The 18,860-nt window shown below is 36.6% G+C and overlaps 1 protein-coding gene across 14 annotated transcripts in view; it reads right to left on the bottom strand.

Moving 5' to 3' along the window:
* PPFIA2 (PTPRF interacting protein alpha 2) overlaps window positions 1-18,860 on the bottom strand; it is a 472,789-nt gene that overhangs the window by 52,538 nt on the left and 401,391 nt on the right. For all 14 annotated transcript variants that reach the window (XM_070409641.1, XM_070409642.1, XM_070409646.1 and 11 more), the window contains one exon: window positions 9,971-10,064. In XM_070409641.1, the coding sequence (XP_070265742.1) occupies window positions 9,971-10,064 (94 nt within the window). The remainder of the gene's footprint in view (window positions 1-9,970; window positions 10,065-18,860) is intronic.

The following is an 18,860-nucleotide window of genomic DNA, read 5'->3' as shown; positions in this document are numbered from 1 at the left end:
ACTGACTTTGTAAGTTTTACTGGAATAAATAATGTTAGATCGACTCAAGCACACATTTACGTTTGTATATTGCTTATTTATTAGTGATCATTACTATTGTTATATTAAGCTTTGGAATATTATGTGGGGTTAATTATATCAGAAAAAGTCAATTATATACATGGCTAAATCTTGTGTTTTGAAACTACCTATCTTTGTCTTGGTTTGAATATATTTGTTGATCATTTTGAAGAAGGGGATGAGGTTGGGTAAGAAACTATTCTCTAGAGGAAAATATATGTTACTTTTTCAGAGTATAAAGAGAATGAGGGATTTTTTTTTTTTACTCCCTATATAGAACATTTTAAATTATATAGAGTATTCAAGGTTCAGCTGAAAGACTGGACTACATAGTCTTTAAATTCTGGCCTTACCCTGAAATCCTACCTAATTCAGATGTAATCTAGGCTCAGGAGATCTGCACTTTTGGGAACCACTGGAAAGCTACATTTCCTCATGTGTGGAAGGAAATAGCAGTTTCTACCTCAAAGGCATTGTGAAAATTAAGATGTAATACAACCTAAAATGTATAGAATAATAGCTAGCATATTATAACTGCTCCATGTGATTATTAAAAATTTATTACAGCCGAAGCCGGTTTGGCTCAGTGGATAGAGGGTCGGCCTGCAGACTGAAAGGTCCCAGGTTCGATTCCGGTCAAGGGCATGTACCTGGGTTGCGGGCACATCCCCAGGAGGCAGCTGATCAATGTTTCTCTCTCATCGATGTTTCTAACTCTCTATCTCTCTCCCTTCCTCTCTGTAAAAAATCAATAAAATATATTAAAAAAATTTATTACATATGAAATATATTACTATTATTACTATACAAAGGATGAGGAGGAAAATGGAACAGAATACATGCGCACTAGGATATAGGAGTAATCATAACAAGAGCTAGATATAAGCATATTAAGACCATAGCATGTATGATGGAAAATAGAGGAAACAGAGCTGGTGAGATAAATAGGGACTAGATAATGTAGGAATTTATGGGCTACGTAAAGGCATTTGGAATGTATCCTATGCCTGCTAGAATGATTGGGGAATTTCAGGCAGGTTACAAAATATGACTTAGATAGAGCTCGTTAGCAGAAGTGTGAATAATAGATTACAGGAAGGCAAGACTGGAAGTATGAAGATTGTTTTAAATGGTATGAGAAAGAGAAGAAAATCAACATGCTTGAGAGATTTTTAAAGAGTAGTATATGGAGTGACGGTACATGAAGGTGAAGGAACACAGAGGTGAGAGTGATTGATAGTATACAACAGAGGTGGGAGTGATAGTGGTACATGAAGGTGCATAGAGGAAGAAGGAAAAGGGAGAATAGGGATGAAACCCAGGTTTCTGGTTTGGTCTTCTGTGTAGAGGCCACTGCCCTAGTACCTGTCCCATTTTCTTAGGTTTTCTTCTTTACCCTGGAGTTCTTTCCCACCCAGCTCCTAATCACACACTTGGTTATTCAGAAAATACAATTTGAGTGCCTACAATATGCAGCACTGCAAGTGTTTAAAAAAAGCAGAGGTTCTGAGTCCAGTTCTCCGAATCATATAGAACATAGTAAACCCCAGGGCAGGGACAATTTAAAGAGAGTAGAGCCCAATCTCACATATGACATTTGAATTTCCCTTATCATAATCTTACCACATACATATGCTTGGCAGGTCCATATTGGACAGAAACGTGAGAAACAACTCCAGGTGGTCAATTCTTTCTTCTCAGATCTGTGGTTACTATTGGTCCTCACTTAGACTTAGCTCAAATTTGTTGGTAATAACCTCTGCTTTTGGCCCAAGATTTTATCACTAAGCTTTAAAGAATACGTCTGATTTCTTGTCTGCTTAGCAGCATCTGTATCTTTGCTGTCTACACTCCCCATACTCCTAATAATTTATAACACTCCATGGAGAAATGGTTTGGTGTCATTTTGTTATACTGGTCATTTCCTCTGAATATATGCTGCCTCAAATACATCTGCTTCAAACTTATTTCCCAGAAATTAACACAATATCTGGCTATGATCTGGTCAGTGCATAGATTTTTGGCCTTATTAATTGCTTTTATGGATATTGAAAGTCATTAACTTCTTTGTCTGACATTGCTAATTTGTCCTTTTTGCAGAAAAATTTTTCTTAGGAGCTGAAGTTAAATTATACACATCCTCTTACACACAAATAATATGTATAGTAATGAAGTTGGATACAGAATGATGTAATTACCTTTATTAAAATTCGTCATGTTAGATTTGGATCTCTTTATAAAGGTCTTCCTTAACATGTTAAGCTCCAAGCCTGTTTTGTCTTCCTTTCTGTTTAGCCTGTGATATCTGATTTCACCGATATACTGGAGGCACCAGTGACTGACCGGTCCGGACAGAAAGTATAATGTCAGTCTCCAGTGACTGACAAGGCACTTATCATGTTAAACAAAAGTACTGTATTTATGTAAAAACTTGACTATGTCTTCTAGCTTCAAGCTTTCACAAAACTGTTATTCTTATTTAAATTATTTATAAAAGTGCTGAGTTGACCACCTTCTATTTCACTCAGTCATCAATTAATTTCTTCAGCCCCTCTGATTACGACCATCCCATCAGTTATAAGTGCATTTTATTAATCTCATCCCATGTTCAGAAGTATCTTTTTAAAAGTATATAAAATACCTTGCTGAACTCAACACACAGTGTTTCTACAGCATTTTTCCTGATCTGCATGTCCAGCTAAGTTTGAAAAATTTAAGGGCACAGCTTATAGTTAAGGGGGTCCATTTATTCTTGGTGATGATCTGATAAATGTTTTATCTTTAGTTTGAAAACTAACAGTGAGGTGAAACAATCTTTAACTTGCAGAACATATTTTAAATAAGAACATTACATGGCTTTAGGCTTGTGGCACTTTTCTCATTCTGTTAGAGAAGGGACAGTGCCCCCTGAAATACTTAGTGCAATCATGTGTCTTCATGTCTGTCTCTTTAGTATCAATCAAGACAAACAATATAAATTAATTTAGAAAAGGTCTTTCTTCCAGTACATGTAGCTATCTTGAGTTTTAATTTCCTATTACTAATTCTTATTTTATATTTTCTATGGACAGAAAATATGAAGACTTTCTAGGGCTTCTGTTCTATTTCCTCTGTAATCTCTATATATAAAAGCCTAAGTGACTGGCCTATTGTCTGACAATTCAACTCTCCAACCAGTAGCTATGACTCACACTGACCACAAGGGGGCAGATGCTCAATGCAGGAGTGGAAACCACAGGCATGGAAACATGGAACAGACTGATGAATCTCAGAGGGAAGAGGGGAGGGAGGGAAGTGAGAAGAGATTAACCAAAGATCTTATATACATACTAGAGGCCTGGTACACAGATTTGTGCACCAGTGGGATCCCTCGGCTTAGCCTGTGCCCTCTCACAATCTGGGACCCCTCAGAGGATATTGGAGAGCTGGTTTTGGCCTGATCCCTGCAGGCCAGGCCGAGGGACCCCACCAGTGCACGATTCCTTCACCAGATCTCTAGTCTATTAATATTGTACTGTGGGTTCAAAATAGCAACTCCATTCTTTCTATATGTTTTTTTTTTTTCTTTCCTAAATAGGTAAAATATATAGAGAGAGCACTTGGTTCCCTTAGTTTTATTTTTCCTAAGACAATGCATCTGAGCCTTTAGCCTTTGGGTGTTACTATTTTTTAGGTTCCAGGGAATTCTTACAACTGTCCTTGTTTGGAACCAGGCAGGACTATCCATGATCAGATGGCAAGGCCATGATTGATGGCAAGGCCACGATTGTTCTAGGTTTGTGCAGGTACAGAAGATATATTCCTAGAGTTCCAACTAGGAAGTCAGGACACATTTTCTGAGAGAGAAATATTGAGAACCTGGTGTTTAAGTTCTGAAAAATTCTACACTATTAGATCCTTTTGAGTCAGTTGCCCAGGAGTGTTCACCTATAGCCATGTCTGTAACTAAATGAACCCTTGACTATAGCCAACTGAGCCAAGTGCAAATATCTTTTTTTCAATTGGGCCAATCAGAAGCTTCACCTACGAATTTATAAATGTGAAATAGAAGATATGAGTATTGACAACACTCTAGAGAAATATTTCATACTTTGTTATTGTAAAAATTTTGAAGTTGTCCTGACTCTGTTGTTTCTGCAATCTCTGAGATCTCTAACACCCTACCAGAGAATTCCCCTTTTTGCTTAATCTCACAAGATTTAGTTCCTCTACCATGCTTAAAAAATAGATATTTGTGGGGCAAGCGAAGACACTAACCTTCCATATATACAGCATTACTTAGATGGGAAAATGTATTCAAAGCCTCCAAAACATGTCTTACAAATTAACCTCTGAAGCACAACCTGCTTTTAAATTTAACTTGGCATATAGGCCCTTAATAAATATTTATTAAGTGAAAGACTTGTGAAATTTCTGTGATACCTTTATGAATATTTTCAGTGACATTTGTTTTGCTTAGAGATAGCTAAACTCGGAACCTTCCAAATACCAAAGATTAAAAGTGCAGAGTCTTGAAACACATTAATGATTATGCACTGAAGGAGACCCTTAGGATTGCAATGGAAATAAATTAACTAAATCTACAGAGCTTCACTTTTATGTCTTTGAAGCTCTAACATAAAGATTCATTGATAATGATTAACTGTGACTGCCATGCTCCCAGGATAAACTCTTCTCTGAGGATGCTGCTGATAGCTGGGTTGGAATGTTAATTTTGTTTTAATGATGTTGAAAAATTGATTTATAATATAAAACCTATTTTTATTAGCAGTGATATCCATTCAGGAGAACATAACAAATAAAACATATAGAAATATATTATCTATATTATAACTAAAGATTGAAAATGATAAATTAGTCAATATATTAATATTCATTTGATATCTGTATATAAATTCATCTCAAGATACAGATTTCATCATGAATATATGTTTTAGCAAAAAATTGTACAGTGTTAAAATATAAGGGGAAATGATAGCAGATAAAAAATTGATATAAACTGTTCAGAATTTATATTTCTGGAGATAAGTAACCATCCACTGGATATACATGAATTTTAATGTGTTCACTGCCTGTCAAGGACTTTCCTGAGTGCTAGGCAGGTGCAATGCTACTGAATCAGACAACTTCATCTTCAATGCCATAGTATCTGTAAAAATTAGTTTTTTGGAAATAAAGTTGAATCTAGAAATAAAAGTCATTTAGGTCAATATGTGTAAGATAGTCCAGTCTAACAAATCTTCAGATTAAAAGTATAAAGTATAAAATGAAACATAAAAAGCATTTGATTATAAACATACTTATAACATTTCTGAACCCCAAAGATAAAGAGAAAAACCTTAAACTTTCAGAGAGAGAGAGAGAGAGTATGTATAAAGAAACCCTACATGTTAAGTATGAAAGAATGACAAGCAATTGACAGTGGGCAAAACTGGAAGCAGGAAGAGTAATACTTTCAAAGTTTTGAGGGAAAATTATTTTAAATCAATAGTTTTACAGTTTGGGCAATTATCAACTAATTTTAGATGTATAATGTATTTTCAGAACTCTAAGTATTTAGGGAGTTTGCCACACACCCTATCATCACATTCCCAGAGAGGTGATATGGATAATTGGCAGTTAAATATATTCCAGGAGAGAACAGTAAGGTAAGAAATCTGGTGAGACATTAATACAAACACATTTGACATTGGTATTTCAGAAAGTTCTTCTTCAGGCAAAGATGCTAATGACATAACATTTCATCTCCTTCCTTGTGAATTTACGGTCCTTGATTCCAGATTAAGGTATTGATGGAATCGGGATATTGTAGATGCTATTCTGAAGGAGGTGTGGGGCCACACTTGTGCATTTTGGAAGCCTGTGGCTCTTTCTGTGTCAGGTAAGTTTATCAAATTTGGGGATTCAGTTTTAGAAAACCCTCTTTTTCCCCATATACTTAAGTCATGTTCTAACAGCTCTGTCAGCAATAAAGCTGGCATTGTGGTCTCTAATTGTCTGACTCTTTTGTCTAGCATCAAATAGATCCTAAACTTTAGTCAAAGAGCAGAGCTTCCATTTTCTGAGTCCTTAAAATACCACATCTATATTCTAAGTGAAATTCGGGGATTCATGCAGTCAAAGAACATTCAGAAACTGAGGTTTTTGATGTGCCAGACCATGTAAGTTTCTGGCCCTACGGTAGGGCCTATTATGTCATGCAGTTATTTTTTGTAGCTGTGGTTGACCAACTTGAACAAGTAACTTTAGGTGTTAGCCTAAGACATTGCTGGAGAGCTAAGAAAGGGAATACATTCTTGAAGATCGGGTGACATGTACGAAAGGAAAGAGGACAAGTTCTTAAGTCCAGTTGTTTGTAATGTGAGCCTCAGAAATAGAGATGTTTAGTTTGTGTTAAATCAGAAAAGTGCTTGTAGTCCAATTAAATCAAACAGAAGCTGATGGACAAGATCTCAGAGAGTAGTGACCTTCCAGAGGGACTTGACATCAAGAAAATTGTGAGAAATCATATTTTTAATACCAAGATCTATAATAAGAATAATAAGTGACTAAATCTTTAAAGATTAGGAGCTATACCATGTGGGCTACAGAAAAATTGGACAAATTTTAAGGGTGAAGTCCAGAAAAATTAATGTAAAGTAATCAAAGCTGTACTGTCAGTTTGACACAATTATTATTGGTATTAGCAGCACTCCACACAAACCTGCTGGAAAAAATTAAGGAATTTAAGTTTTAAAGGAAAGTATAGCAGAAATAAGGCATACTAAATGTGAACCTTAAGAGTAATAATAGATCGACTTAGGCTAGGTTAGATGTTCTGATGAAAGAATAGCACCTGCCTGATCATACCCAGCTCAGAAAGGTGAAGGTTGATAAGATGTTTTTGAATAGTGGGTGCTTTAGCAGATCCAGTATTGTTGATTTTTTATTTCTCATCATAGGACAACAGCTATAAACATAAAAAAAAACAAATGCCTGTACCAGAAAGAAAAGTTAAACTATAATAAAGTAGGAACACAGACCTAGTAAGCTGATTCTAAATCTTGTGTGCTCAGTTTGCTGGATGGTAAATGTACCTCAAATTAGACTTTTCTTTTGGGACTGGCAACATTACAAATTTCTGAACTTTGCAAAGATTCAGAATGTCTTGAATATTGCTCTATGAACGTATGGTTTTAAAAAATGTGCCATAACTAACATCTTTAAAGAAAATTATTCCCAATTAAATTAAGAATCCATTTTAAATACCTGATGTCCTAGGAAAGTTAAAAATAAAAATTTTCTCCAGGTCTGCCAATTCCTTCAGAGACTAATGAATCTCTGATGTCAACTTTGGGACAGTGAATATTGATCAAAGTACTTTGTTCTGGAAACATTACTTTTTTGGCCAAAGATTAGAATAAAAAAAAATGGTAGGAAACCATGGTCATAGCAACTAAAATGCACAACTCATAGTGTTCAACTTTTTGAAAGAAGTTGTTCCATTTTATGGTTTTGTTTCTCTTTCTAATAAAATGTACTTGACTTATTTTCCATCCTGAAAGAAGATTAATACACATGAAAATTTAACACAGAAAATTGTATTCCTAGAAACACATTTAAAGAGGACAGTGTATCTTTAGAAAAAAGGAAAAATGGAATTGTTTCAATAAAATTTTAAATACTTTAGAAAACTTAAGGATAATTTATCTTGTCTATCTTACATAACTCACCACATGAAAAGATTTCACCTTTTAGTAACCCAGAAACCACAGTATAACGTCATGCAAGTCCTGAATAAGTGTTAGCACTATATATACATCTCACACATCCTTGTTATATATTTATGGTCAGAGGGTTCTTACTATGGGATAAACAATAATAAAAGAAATACTTGCTTCCATTAATTAACTTCATTGGATTCACTTTAATCCAAGTACTATTATCTTATAGAAAATAATTAACTAATAAATGTTACTTTGTATTATATTAAATAATGCTTTCATATTATTCTTATATTAGTGACAAGTATTCTATTTAATATATTTTAAAATCATATTTTGCCTAAACATATTGCAAAATAAACCCAAAAGTCAAGCATAGTAATATTTTCAAACTCAATCCAGAACTAAAATCAGTTTCTGCCTATGAGGTTACGTAGGATTTGAAAAATAATTCGATAACATTAATATCTAATCAATCCAACAGTATGTAAAGTTAATAATAGCTAATAATAAAAAATATTTTTAAGATCATTGTATAATTTGGATATTTAGCTTTAGCAGCCATCAAAAGAGACATTTAACTTTGTCCCATAAAAAAACAACAACAGTGAACTATGTAATACATGCCTCAATATCAGCCTTGTATGCAATGTGAAAGGTGGCCAGGTTGCCATTGTATGTAAATATTTCATTGAGGGAAAAATAAAAAATAATTTAAAAAATATACCTTCATTGATTTCAGAGAGGAAGGGAGAGGAAGAGAGAGATAGAAACATCAATGATGAGAGGGAATCATTGATTGGCTGCCTCCTGCGCGTTGGACCGAGCCCACAACCCAGGTATGTGCCCTTGACTGGAATCAAACATGGGACCCTTAGGTCCACAGGCTGACGCTCTATCCACTGAGCAAAACTGGCTAGGGCAAAAAAATAACTTTTAAAAGAAGTAAACCAAGTCTATTAGACAGACTGGGTTTTGACTCTTCTTATTCCTTTAGATGTAATTTTCAGAGAATAAAATTAAAAATCCTTTAGACTTGAAATAAATTTTAAAGAATCTATCAAAGAAGATTTTTAATTTCTCTCTCTCAATATATAACCATAAAATTGAATATAACAATCCTTGATAGGAATAAATAAAATTAAGAGATTTCAAGCATATTATGGTAATGTTTAAATATACATTTTGAGGTATAATGAACTAAAGAAAATGTTTGCTAGTATGGAATGCTACTGAACATTTCATTGTATTTTAAAAATATGTTTTTAATGTTACTTTTATTTTCTGCACAGTATTTCTACTGAATTTGGATAAATACCTAATTTTCATAAGTAGAAAATTAATAAAACAACTTGGCTAGTGAGTTGTTCTGCAACTTGTAAGCACATATTTCCTCCTTATTAGTAAACATCTGCAATGCAAGTGAGCTGGCAACATATGAAGTAAGCTGATTAGTCTGAATGCTATAACCGTGAGAGCATCTATGTTAGAATCTCTGCTACAATGATGACTAGAGCCATGAACAGTTGTGGAGTAACCAGCCAATAGATTCTGGAATAAAGAGAAATTCTTTAGCTTTTAAAAATATATTCTAAAGGTGCTATTTCCTCACTGAAAATGTTATTATGTATTCAAAAAAATGTTATTTATGGATCCTCTTGCTTTCCAATAGCTAGTGGGACTCAAAATTTGCCAATTCTGCAAGTTACTTAAATGTTCCATATTATATGTGAATGAAAAGATACACTATCAGTTTCCTGACAGATGCAAAACAATCTGCTGTGAGTCTAAAATTAGTTTATATTCAATCACTCAGAGGAATTTCTCCTTTTAAATATTCCATTTTAAGAGGAGATACTTTGTCATGAGAAGAAACACAAAGATGAATGGCATACTCTCTCATTTTGTCATACTAATACAGTACAGTACTGAATGTCTCATCAGACTATTACATTATTTGTAAGGTTGCATTTAAAGATTTTAATATACTTGTGTTTTGAAATAACTATATTTAGAGAAATGTTATTTCAAACTCTAGCCTATTAGAACAAGGAAACTCGAGCACTAAATAGTTTTAGGAAATACCAGAGCAATATCCGCCTCAGTTGGTTGTTTTCTTCCAACTAGTATCTTTCTAAATTCCCTATAAGCAATGACAAAGTGTAAATTAAAGTTTAAAAAAGAAGGGAAAAAATCTCCAAACCTACTTTTTCTTCAGTCTTCTATCCTTCTCGGCTTGAGTTCCAAGTTTGCCTAACCCCAGGGACTCCTGAGCCGCAGCTTCAGTCTCCATGAAGCCTCCTGTGAAGAAGGAACTATTCACATTAGGTTAAACATATTGTGTCAATTCTGCAATTAAGTTCTTAAAAATGTATTTGAGCAACTGTTTACTACCACATTTCCTCCTCAGCCCCCCACACATTTTTTGAATGTGTTTATATTTCCAAACCAACATACATAAACATACACTGAGAGAATGAAAAAAAAAATAGTACCTACTGTTAGACTATTCAATGGTACCTCAGAGCAGCATAAAACATGTGGCCCATACACTGATAAACACATGAATATATAATTTGAAAGTCTTGTCATCTCTTTTTCTACTTTTTTTAAAATAAAAAATAAGAGCAAATATTTGTGGAGTATTGAGTTTTTCAACATTTAAAACTTTTAAAAGACTTCTTATATAATTGGGTTAATTGATAGTCCAGTGAGTAGAAACTCAGGTGTATGCCTTCAATTCCAAGACAAGAGAATGGAGAGGCATTCCCTGTTTTCTAAAAGCTTTTCATTTCTAGCTTCTGGAATCCTTTTTTGCTCACCTGCATGATCCCTATACCCAGTATAAACCTTACTTCCAGAATTTCATATGTTCTGGCAGGTTTTGTTTTGTAAATCTTATAATACCTGGAAAAATTTCTAAGTCTATTTTCAAAAAGACCTTTGAAAGGATTCTTTTTATCCAGTAAATAAAAAAATTATTTGGGTTAGTGGCAATTTTATTGGCTTTGGAGTATATAAAATATATGTAACCTTGGAATGAAAGGAGAAAGGAAAAAAAATATGGAAAGCATCAAGCACAGAATTACACATTTTCCAATATAATTATTTAATTCAGAATCCCTAAACATGTAATTAATTCATACAGAATTTGTTACAATAAAAGATGATAACGTAATCCTGGGCTCTGTTTTCTCTTTGATATTTATTCTGTGTGAAAAATCTAAAAATGCTATGCTAAGCGAAATAAGCCAGTCTGAGAAAGATAAATATCACATGATCTCACTCATATGTGGGATATAATGATCAAGATACTTTGATGAACAAAAATAGACAAATGGCAGGGGAGGAGGGGTGGTTAGAGAGCAACCAAAGGACTTGTATGCATGCATATTAGCATAACCAATGGACACAGACACTAGGGCTGTGGGGGCTTGCCCAGGGTGAGAATGGTTGGGGGCAGTCAATTGGGGAGAAAGGAGACATATGTATGCAAAACTTAAGATAATATATATATACTAGAGGCCTGGTGCACAAAATTCTTGTGCAGGTATGGTTCCTAGGCCTGGCCTGCGATCAGGGCCTGCGATCATCTTCCCCAGCTGCCCGCAGCCGGCCTTGCCCCCCCCCCCCCAGCCCTGGTTCCCCTGACAGTGGGGGGAAGATAGCCAGAGGTTGGCTGTTCCTGCCCTCTTGCCGGCCCCGCCCCTGCAGTGGGTGGCCATCAGGTGATCAAAACCTGCCAGCCGGGAAAAGGGACCAAGAGGTGGTCAGTGCACCTCATAGTGACTGGTCCAGTGGTCATTCTGGTGGTTCTGCTGTTAGGGTCACTTTGCATAGTACCAATTTGTTATATAGGATAGAGGCCTGGTGCATGGGTGGGGGCTGGCTGGCATGCCCTGAAGGGGGCCCCAGATCGGGGTGGTGGGTCCTCACTGGGGGGTGGGGCTGGCCTGGGTGAGGGGCCTGGCCCAGTTTGCAGGCCAGCCATGCCCTCATTTGGGGTGGGGGATCCTGCTGGGGCAGGGCCGGCCTGGGTGAGGGGCCTGGGATGGTTTGCAGGCCACACCCCCAGCTTTGTTAGGAAGGACATCCAGAACACGTCCAGTCTAATTTGCATATTACCCTTTATTAGTATACTAGAGGCCTAATGCACAAAATTTGTGCATGGGGGGGATGGTGGTCCCTCAGCCTGGCCTGCACCCTCTCCAATCTGGGACCCCTTGGGGGATGTCCAACTGCCGGTTTAGGCCCGATCCCCCAACGGCCCTCCCCTGCTGGCCTGGTCGCCTCCAACAGCCCTCCTCTGCAGGCCTGCTCACCCCCAATGGCCCTCCCCTACCAGCCTGTTTGCCCCCAGTGGCCCTCCCCTGCCGGCCTGTTTGCCCCCAACTGCCCTCCCCTGCCAGCCTGATCTCGCCCCCAACTGCTCTCCCCTGCCAGCCTGATCACCCCTAACTGCCTCTGCCTCGGCCCCCACTATCATGTCTTTGTGTGGAAGGAAGTCAGACATTCAGAAGATGGCCAGTCGACCTGGTCTAATTAGCATATTATCCTTTTATTAGTATATATATATATATATATATATATATATTTAATTGGAGTCTAAATCATATATATATATGGGATTTAGACTCCAATTAAGCTCAATATTAGGTACAAAGATTTAAGTTAATATTAACTCTTACAAAGACTACACAAAAATGTTACCAATATGTCAATAAATAAGAACTATTAGAGACAAATTTATTCCCTGTCATTGTAAAGAACATTTCCTTTCTTAACATTTTCAGGTCTTAACCAGAGACAAATTTTGTTGTTGCTGTTTTTATAATTTATAATACTTGATACTATTAATTTTGGAACACTGATATAACAAGTTACTCTCATAGCCTAGTAACTCTGCTACCGAATGTTATAAGAAACTTCTATTTGATTGAAAACACATTTATTGCTATCTAGATCTTATGCAGAGCTTCAGTTTGGTCACCAAAATTTATTTTATTCAAATATGAGCATGTGCAGTTAATACTTAAATACTTTTTTATTATGAGAGATTTTCATTTTTTGGTGTCATTTGTGAAGTTGTCCCAAACCTAACTAAGGCACTCTTGAGGATCATCTTGAATCATGGGATTTTTCCATTACGCACAGTGAATGAATATTTTCATTTTATTTCTCTCATTGGTATACTTGCCTTACTATACATCCATAAATTATTGTTCACAATCTGCAATTAGCAATAAAATTCTACTCTTTAAATGTAAATGATTAATTCATTTTTAAAGTTACAAAATTTTCACAGTACAGATGGGGACAGAGATTGATGAGGTAGACCCATTCCAAACAGTGAGACATTTCCAGCCACCAGGTGGTTGGATCAATTAGGCTTCTGATTCTTCAGAACAAAGAATAACAGTTAAATTATGATGTTAACTTTATCAAAAACCTTAGATTTCAATGATAGAAAAAGAACATTTTTAACAATGAAAACTCTGGAAGAGAAACACAGAAAGCTCTAAAATGATTTTGAGAGTCAAACTAGATCTAGAAACAATAGGTTGTAAATTTTGCTTTTCATAATTAAAATTATAAAAATAAAAAGCATGAGGAGTTTGGAAATACACTGAGTACTTCAAAACCTAAGCTCCTTTGAATAGAGACTTGTGGACACATTTAAAAATGCCTGTAGGAAATGACAATTTAATATAGTAGGTAAATTTATTTTTATGCATCACATGTAGAAAGGTACCTTTAAGCAGGATTAAAAGGGTAAATACATGCATTTTTAGCCCAGTTAAACTATTGCTAGATGAGAAGAACATTCTTTCATAGACTTGACCCAGCTGTCCCATAAATCCCAGGTACATCTTGTTACATACCTGATCAGCTACCTAACTGGTAAAGGTAAGTCAGTCTCATTTTGTCCCAGGCATCAGCAGGCTCCTATGGCAGTGTGAACTTTGGGAATATCTATTCATCTAATACCACTTTTACTCATTAGTCATATGTGGCTATTGAGCACTTGAATTGTGGCTATTCCAAACTAAATACTTCATTATAAATATGCATAAGATTTTGAAAACTTAGTACAAAAGTATATACAATATCTAATTAATAATGTTATCTTGATTACAGTTAAAATAACATTTTCTTACAGTGGTTTAAATAAAATTTATTACTAAGATTCATCTCACCTGTCTCTTTTCACTTTTCTTATTGTTGCTACTAAAAAATTAAAAATCACATATGTGACTCACATTTGCGGTTTGCATTATCTATCTGTTGGCTCTTGGACTGGAGATAAGTGTCAGTTCTCCAGAGAGTGAGTGTAAATATTCACTTATGTTGGTGGAAAGAGGGGGCTACATGTTTAGATGTCACCATGACTGCAAAGTGCAGCTGATATTCATTAAATAGGGGGCAAAGATTCTAAACATCGATGAGTAGAGAATACTTTAGCTTGCCCTTCTGAAAATGACAAGAGTGCCCCTGATGAGAAACACTGGCTTGTGGGTGACTTTTTCCTCTAGAAAATCCATTAGGAATGTGGAGAGAACAACATTAACTCCACCCATCTCATGGCATAGGGTATTTAGTCATAGAAGGCTTGAATCTCGTGATTCAGTAGATGCTCAGTTAACAAAGTGTGTATCACCTTGTCTGTGGTTTAGTAGTTGCTCATACAAAAGCCCAAGTCAAAATCCTTGAAGTTTTCTGGGCTATTTTTCACTCAGGTATACTTTTGCAAGGCCCTTGAGGACTTGGAATTGTTAGAGAATTGTCTTAGAATTGTCCTAGAGTGTGAGGGGCCCAATTCAATTTTTTTCCAGCCCATTTTCTATATAAACACTTTGAGTAACCCGAAATCAATGCAGCAACAATTTAGTGGTTCAATCTTATATAATATCATTCTGGCCAGCAGAAGTGATTGTTTCACTTGTGAGGGCACCCTCCTGGAACCAGGGTAAGTCATTGGTCCAGAACAGCTGCATAGTGCAAAGGTCTCTGGGCTCAGCAGGACATCTTGTCAACCCCAGGCATGGGGTAGAGAAGTAGAGAGCACCCTGATGGGGAGAAACAGGGACCCTGGTCCACATGGTTTAGTTATATTAGATGATACTGGTCCTAAGGTTTGAGACACAATGGAAACTTTCAATGCTTCCAGAAATTGGACCCACTCAGGTCTAGATTTTCACTGAAAGTTCCCTGCCCAGCAAGAAATCCCAGTCCAGCCTCTCCTAGGCACCAGAGGGAAGCTCTTAGAGAATTTCAACAAAGGTGCTGCAAAGTGTGAGGCTATCTAAGACCCAGGCTGAGGAATTCAAGGAAAGACCCTCCTATGCCCAGATCTATGAGTAATACTAGATGGAGATATTTGCTCATTTGGATGGTGAAGGAAAATATCTCTATATTGCCTGGGCCTTAGACTCCCTTCAAAATAATTTATTTCATGATGGCCCTTAAGGTAAAAGTCCAGAGAAATCTCTGACCCAATTCTACAATTTAAAGTTTCTGCCTCTCCATTTTTTCCAGCAGAAGTACCTGTATTAAAAGGGGGGAGCTCTAACTACAGACTTTAAGACTATAAACTACTGATGATCAGTTGCTTCATCTTTCTTTTATTGGACCTCTCTTTCTTAGTTTGTATTTACACTTGAATTGATAAATGGTTACTTAATTGTTGCCATGTCTGTTAGCTCTCTGGAGGAGGCATCTAGGCAGTGCCAGGCTCATAGAGAATGTGTGAAAAATGTTCACAGTTGAAGCTAAATACTGATTTCTTCTTCAAAAAAAAAAGGCCCTTTCACCATGCAGAGAATGAGTCATCTCTAACTGGTACTTTGTGAAGTTTATATTGTATCTGTTGGCTCCATAGCATCTAGGAATAATCTAACTTTTATTTTTTATATTTTGGAAAAGATGAGCACAGCCACTCAAATTTTATGTGTAGAAAGGTGCTTGCTAAATAATGCTGGTGTAATCTTGAGTCTGTTTTTGTCATGATGACATCATTTTCTTTATTATGCTGATTATAGCAGGTCAATGAGTTCAGACAATTCTAATACAATCTGGCAGATGGCTATAAATGAAAGGGATATGCAATTTAGTAGGCCAAATGCCTCTGAAATGTATTACTTTTCATATGCATTTAAAGGATATTTGTAAAAGTAGTTTAAAAAATCAATAATATATCCATTTTATATGTCTTTAATTGGGGATTCTGCCTATTCAAAATTAATATATTTTCCTCTTTTATTTTCAAACTAGAGGCCTGGTGCACAAAATTCATGCACAGGAGGGGAGTCCCTCAGCCCAGCCTGCACCCTCTCTAACCCGGGACCCCACGGGGGATGTCCTGGATCCGGCCTAAATCGGCAGTTGGACATGCCTTTCGAAATCTGGGACTGCTGGCTCCTAACTACTCACCTGCCTGTCTGCCTGATCACCCCTAACCCCTCTACCTGCCTGCCTGATCACCTCTAACCACCTCTGACTGCCTGATCACCCCTAACCACCTCTGCCTTGGCCCCACACCTGGGACCCAGGATTCCCTCCTCCAGCTGGCCACAGGCACCTGGGACCCTGGCCGGCTTCGCCTGGGCCGGCCGCAGCCGCAGGGGACCATGGGTGGGCGCTTCTCCCTCTCCTGGGCCACAGCAGCAGCCACTGGCGCCCCAGAGACTGCTAGGATGGGCATGGATTTGTCAGGAAGGACATCCAGATGGTTGTCCGGAAGACATCTGGTCTAATTAGCATATTACCCTTTTATTAGTATAGATTATAAAAGAAAGTTTATTTAGAAAATTACAGAGATCTTAGAAGTGAGCCAGCAGGCTCAGGAAATAAGTTACAGAAGCCAAAGAAGGCCTCTGGAGCATAGGAGAGACAAAGGCAAAGGCAAGGAGCCTGGGGGAGGAAGAAAGGGAAGGGAAAGTCATGGTCATGCTCCCCTGAGGGACAGAGTTCTTTTTACTCATTTTTCACAGCTTTGCTATATTGGGTTCTACTTATCCAATTCTCCATTCTTGAAGATCTTTTTGTTCTTGATTATGGTTCCTTCTCTTGCAATGTATGTCAATGGCCTCTTGTCTCTATCCTCACTGTTCACTGTTAACATGAGCTAGGCTGGTCATGTGTGTTCGGTTCTTTTTTTCTTTGTAGTCATTATTATTAGTGCTCTCTGCAGACCTGGGAGAACTGTGTTTCCCAGGTAGTAAACCAGTGAATGTTAAGATCCTATGGAGCAGATGATTCCCCCAGAAGCAATAAATGCTTTAACACTATACCTTGTCTTCACACGATATCACCATTTTCATAAGCTTTAGGTTAACTGCCTCTTAGCAAGGCACTTGATTGCTCTAACCCCTAGCCTCTGCTTGGATACTTGACCCTGGAATTTAGATCATTTAATTTGTGTGCGTGGCTCTGCTTCAAGTTGTTGCCTTTTGAGCTCTGCATTTCCAGTCTCTCCACAGTTAGGTAACTTTATCTTTAGCCCAACCATTTCCTTTGCTTGATAATTTGGTTTCCCATTCCTGACCCCAGCCAATAACCCACTTCCTGACTAACCACAGAAAAGACCCAAGTTCTTTTCTAGCACACTCCCCTTAGAGTTTTTTTCTTTCATGTCACTTCAGTACCCTTTCTCAGGCATTAGTTCTATTTGAAACTCTAGCTGTACTCCTTTACAATTCTGTAGAAAAACTTCACTCAGATTTTCCTAGTAGAATCAAATGTATCTAGGGAGAGAAAATTAATAATCTGAACTCCTTTCTTGCATTATGTCTGTATCTTTAATAAAAAAATTTATACTGTATTCTATGATGTCTTTCTTACTGTTACCTTGAATTACTTTTTAATTTTTATGCACTTATGTGCAATATCCTCAAAAAGTTATAAACTTTAATTTAATTAAGTTGCCAAACTTGTTCCACGGGACTAGGAGCTCAATGAGGTATTTTTTATTAAAACATTTCCAAGAGTATATTGTCTGGAGCACTAGACTAGGTAGTGAGAGCTGGGAACTAATACCCTTAACCATTATTAAACTCGTCTGTTTTTACATACTATAGAATGTGGACCACTACATGATCTTAGATATTGTCTAACTCTGAAGTCTACAATTTTAAAAATACACATGCATTTTATAATAAACACACCCATCAATGTGTCTATTTCTCACATGAGTTCAATCCTGTACATGAGCTTAATCCTCCCCTCTAACCTTCCTTTAAGGTTATGCTATGCCTCTAAAAGTGTAGTAAACAGAAATTGATACTATTCCTTGGCTGTGATCTTACCACAGTGGAGTAGAATAGAAAAGTGTTCTTTTGTCCAAATGCTATGTCTATTAATATGGTCTACCTTTATTGACTAATAATATATTGACTTTAGAGTCACATGAAATTTCTGATTTTTTTGAAAAATGTTTAGAATCGAATATTTACAAGCCTCCATATTTTACATTTTAGACAGTATTTAGGAATAAGTCTATTTCTTAAAATTTGTGATTCATAACCATATTAATAATCCATAAATCAGATATCTGTGTTGTTAAAATGTTATGTCCAAGCAATTAGGGTATATGCTGAACAAGAAGAGTAAGAGAGTCATAACTAAGCCATGAGAAACCTTGAGCTAGGCGGCATCACTCTATTGATTGGCACTATTACAGCAGTGTTACTCAACCAATTATAACTGCCACATAATTTTTCCATCATCCACACCCCATTTTGACATCTTGTCCACTGTTCTGTTACAGAACAACTTTGTCAATGAAACAAAAAAGCTTTGTTTGACATGCTATTTTTAACACAGCTTAATTTGTTTTGTTTCAAAATAGGTTAATGCTTTCTGATAATATTAAAAATCAAGCCAGTCAGGATTCTAATTACTCATGCATAACCATGGATCTTGGATTTCAGAACCCCTGTTTGTAGCTGTTTGGATAGGACAAACATAGGACATAGCAGGCAAACATTCCTGGACCAGAAACATGCTGAATAGTTTTGTTTTGTTTTAAACGAAAGGCTGTATATTTTTATGTATGGGGGGTTTCCATGTACATATTGCCTTTGCTAGTAATACATCTGT

The sequence above is a fragment of the Myotis yumanensis genome, unplaced genomic scaffold (assembly GCF_028538775.1).
Source record: "Myotis yumanensis isolate MYYU_CA2020_CCGP unplaced genomic scaffold, mMyoYum1.0.hap1 SCAF_3, whole genome shotgun sequence".
NCBI classification, from domain to species: domain Eukaryota; kingdom Metazoa; phylum Chordata; class Mammalia; order Chiroptera; family Vespertilionidae; genus Myotis; species Myotis yumanensis.
The sequence above is the reverse complement of the archived record's forward strand: the minus strand, read 5'-3'. Positions and strand labels throughout refer to the sequence as shown.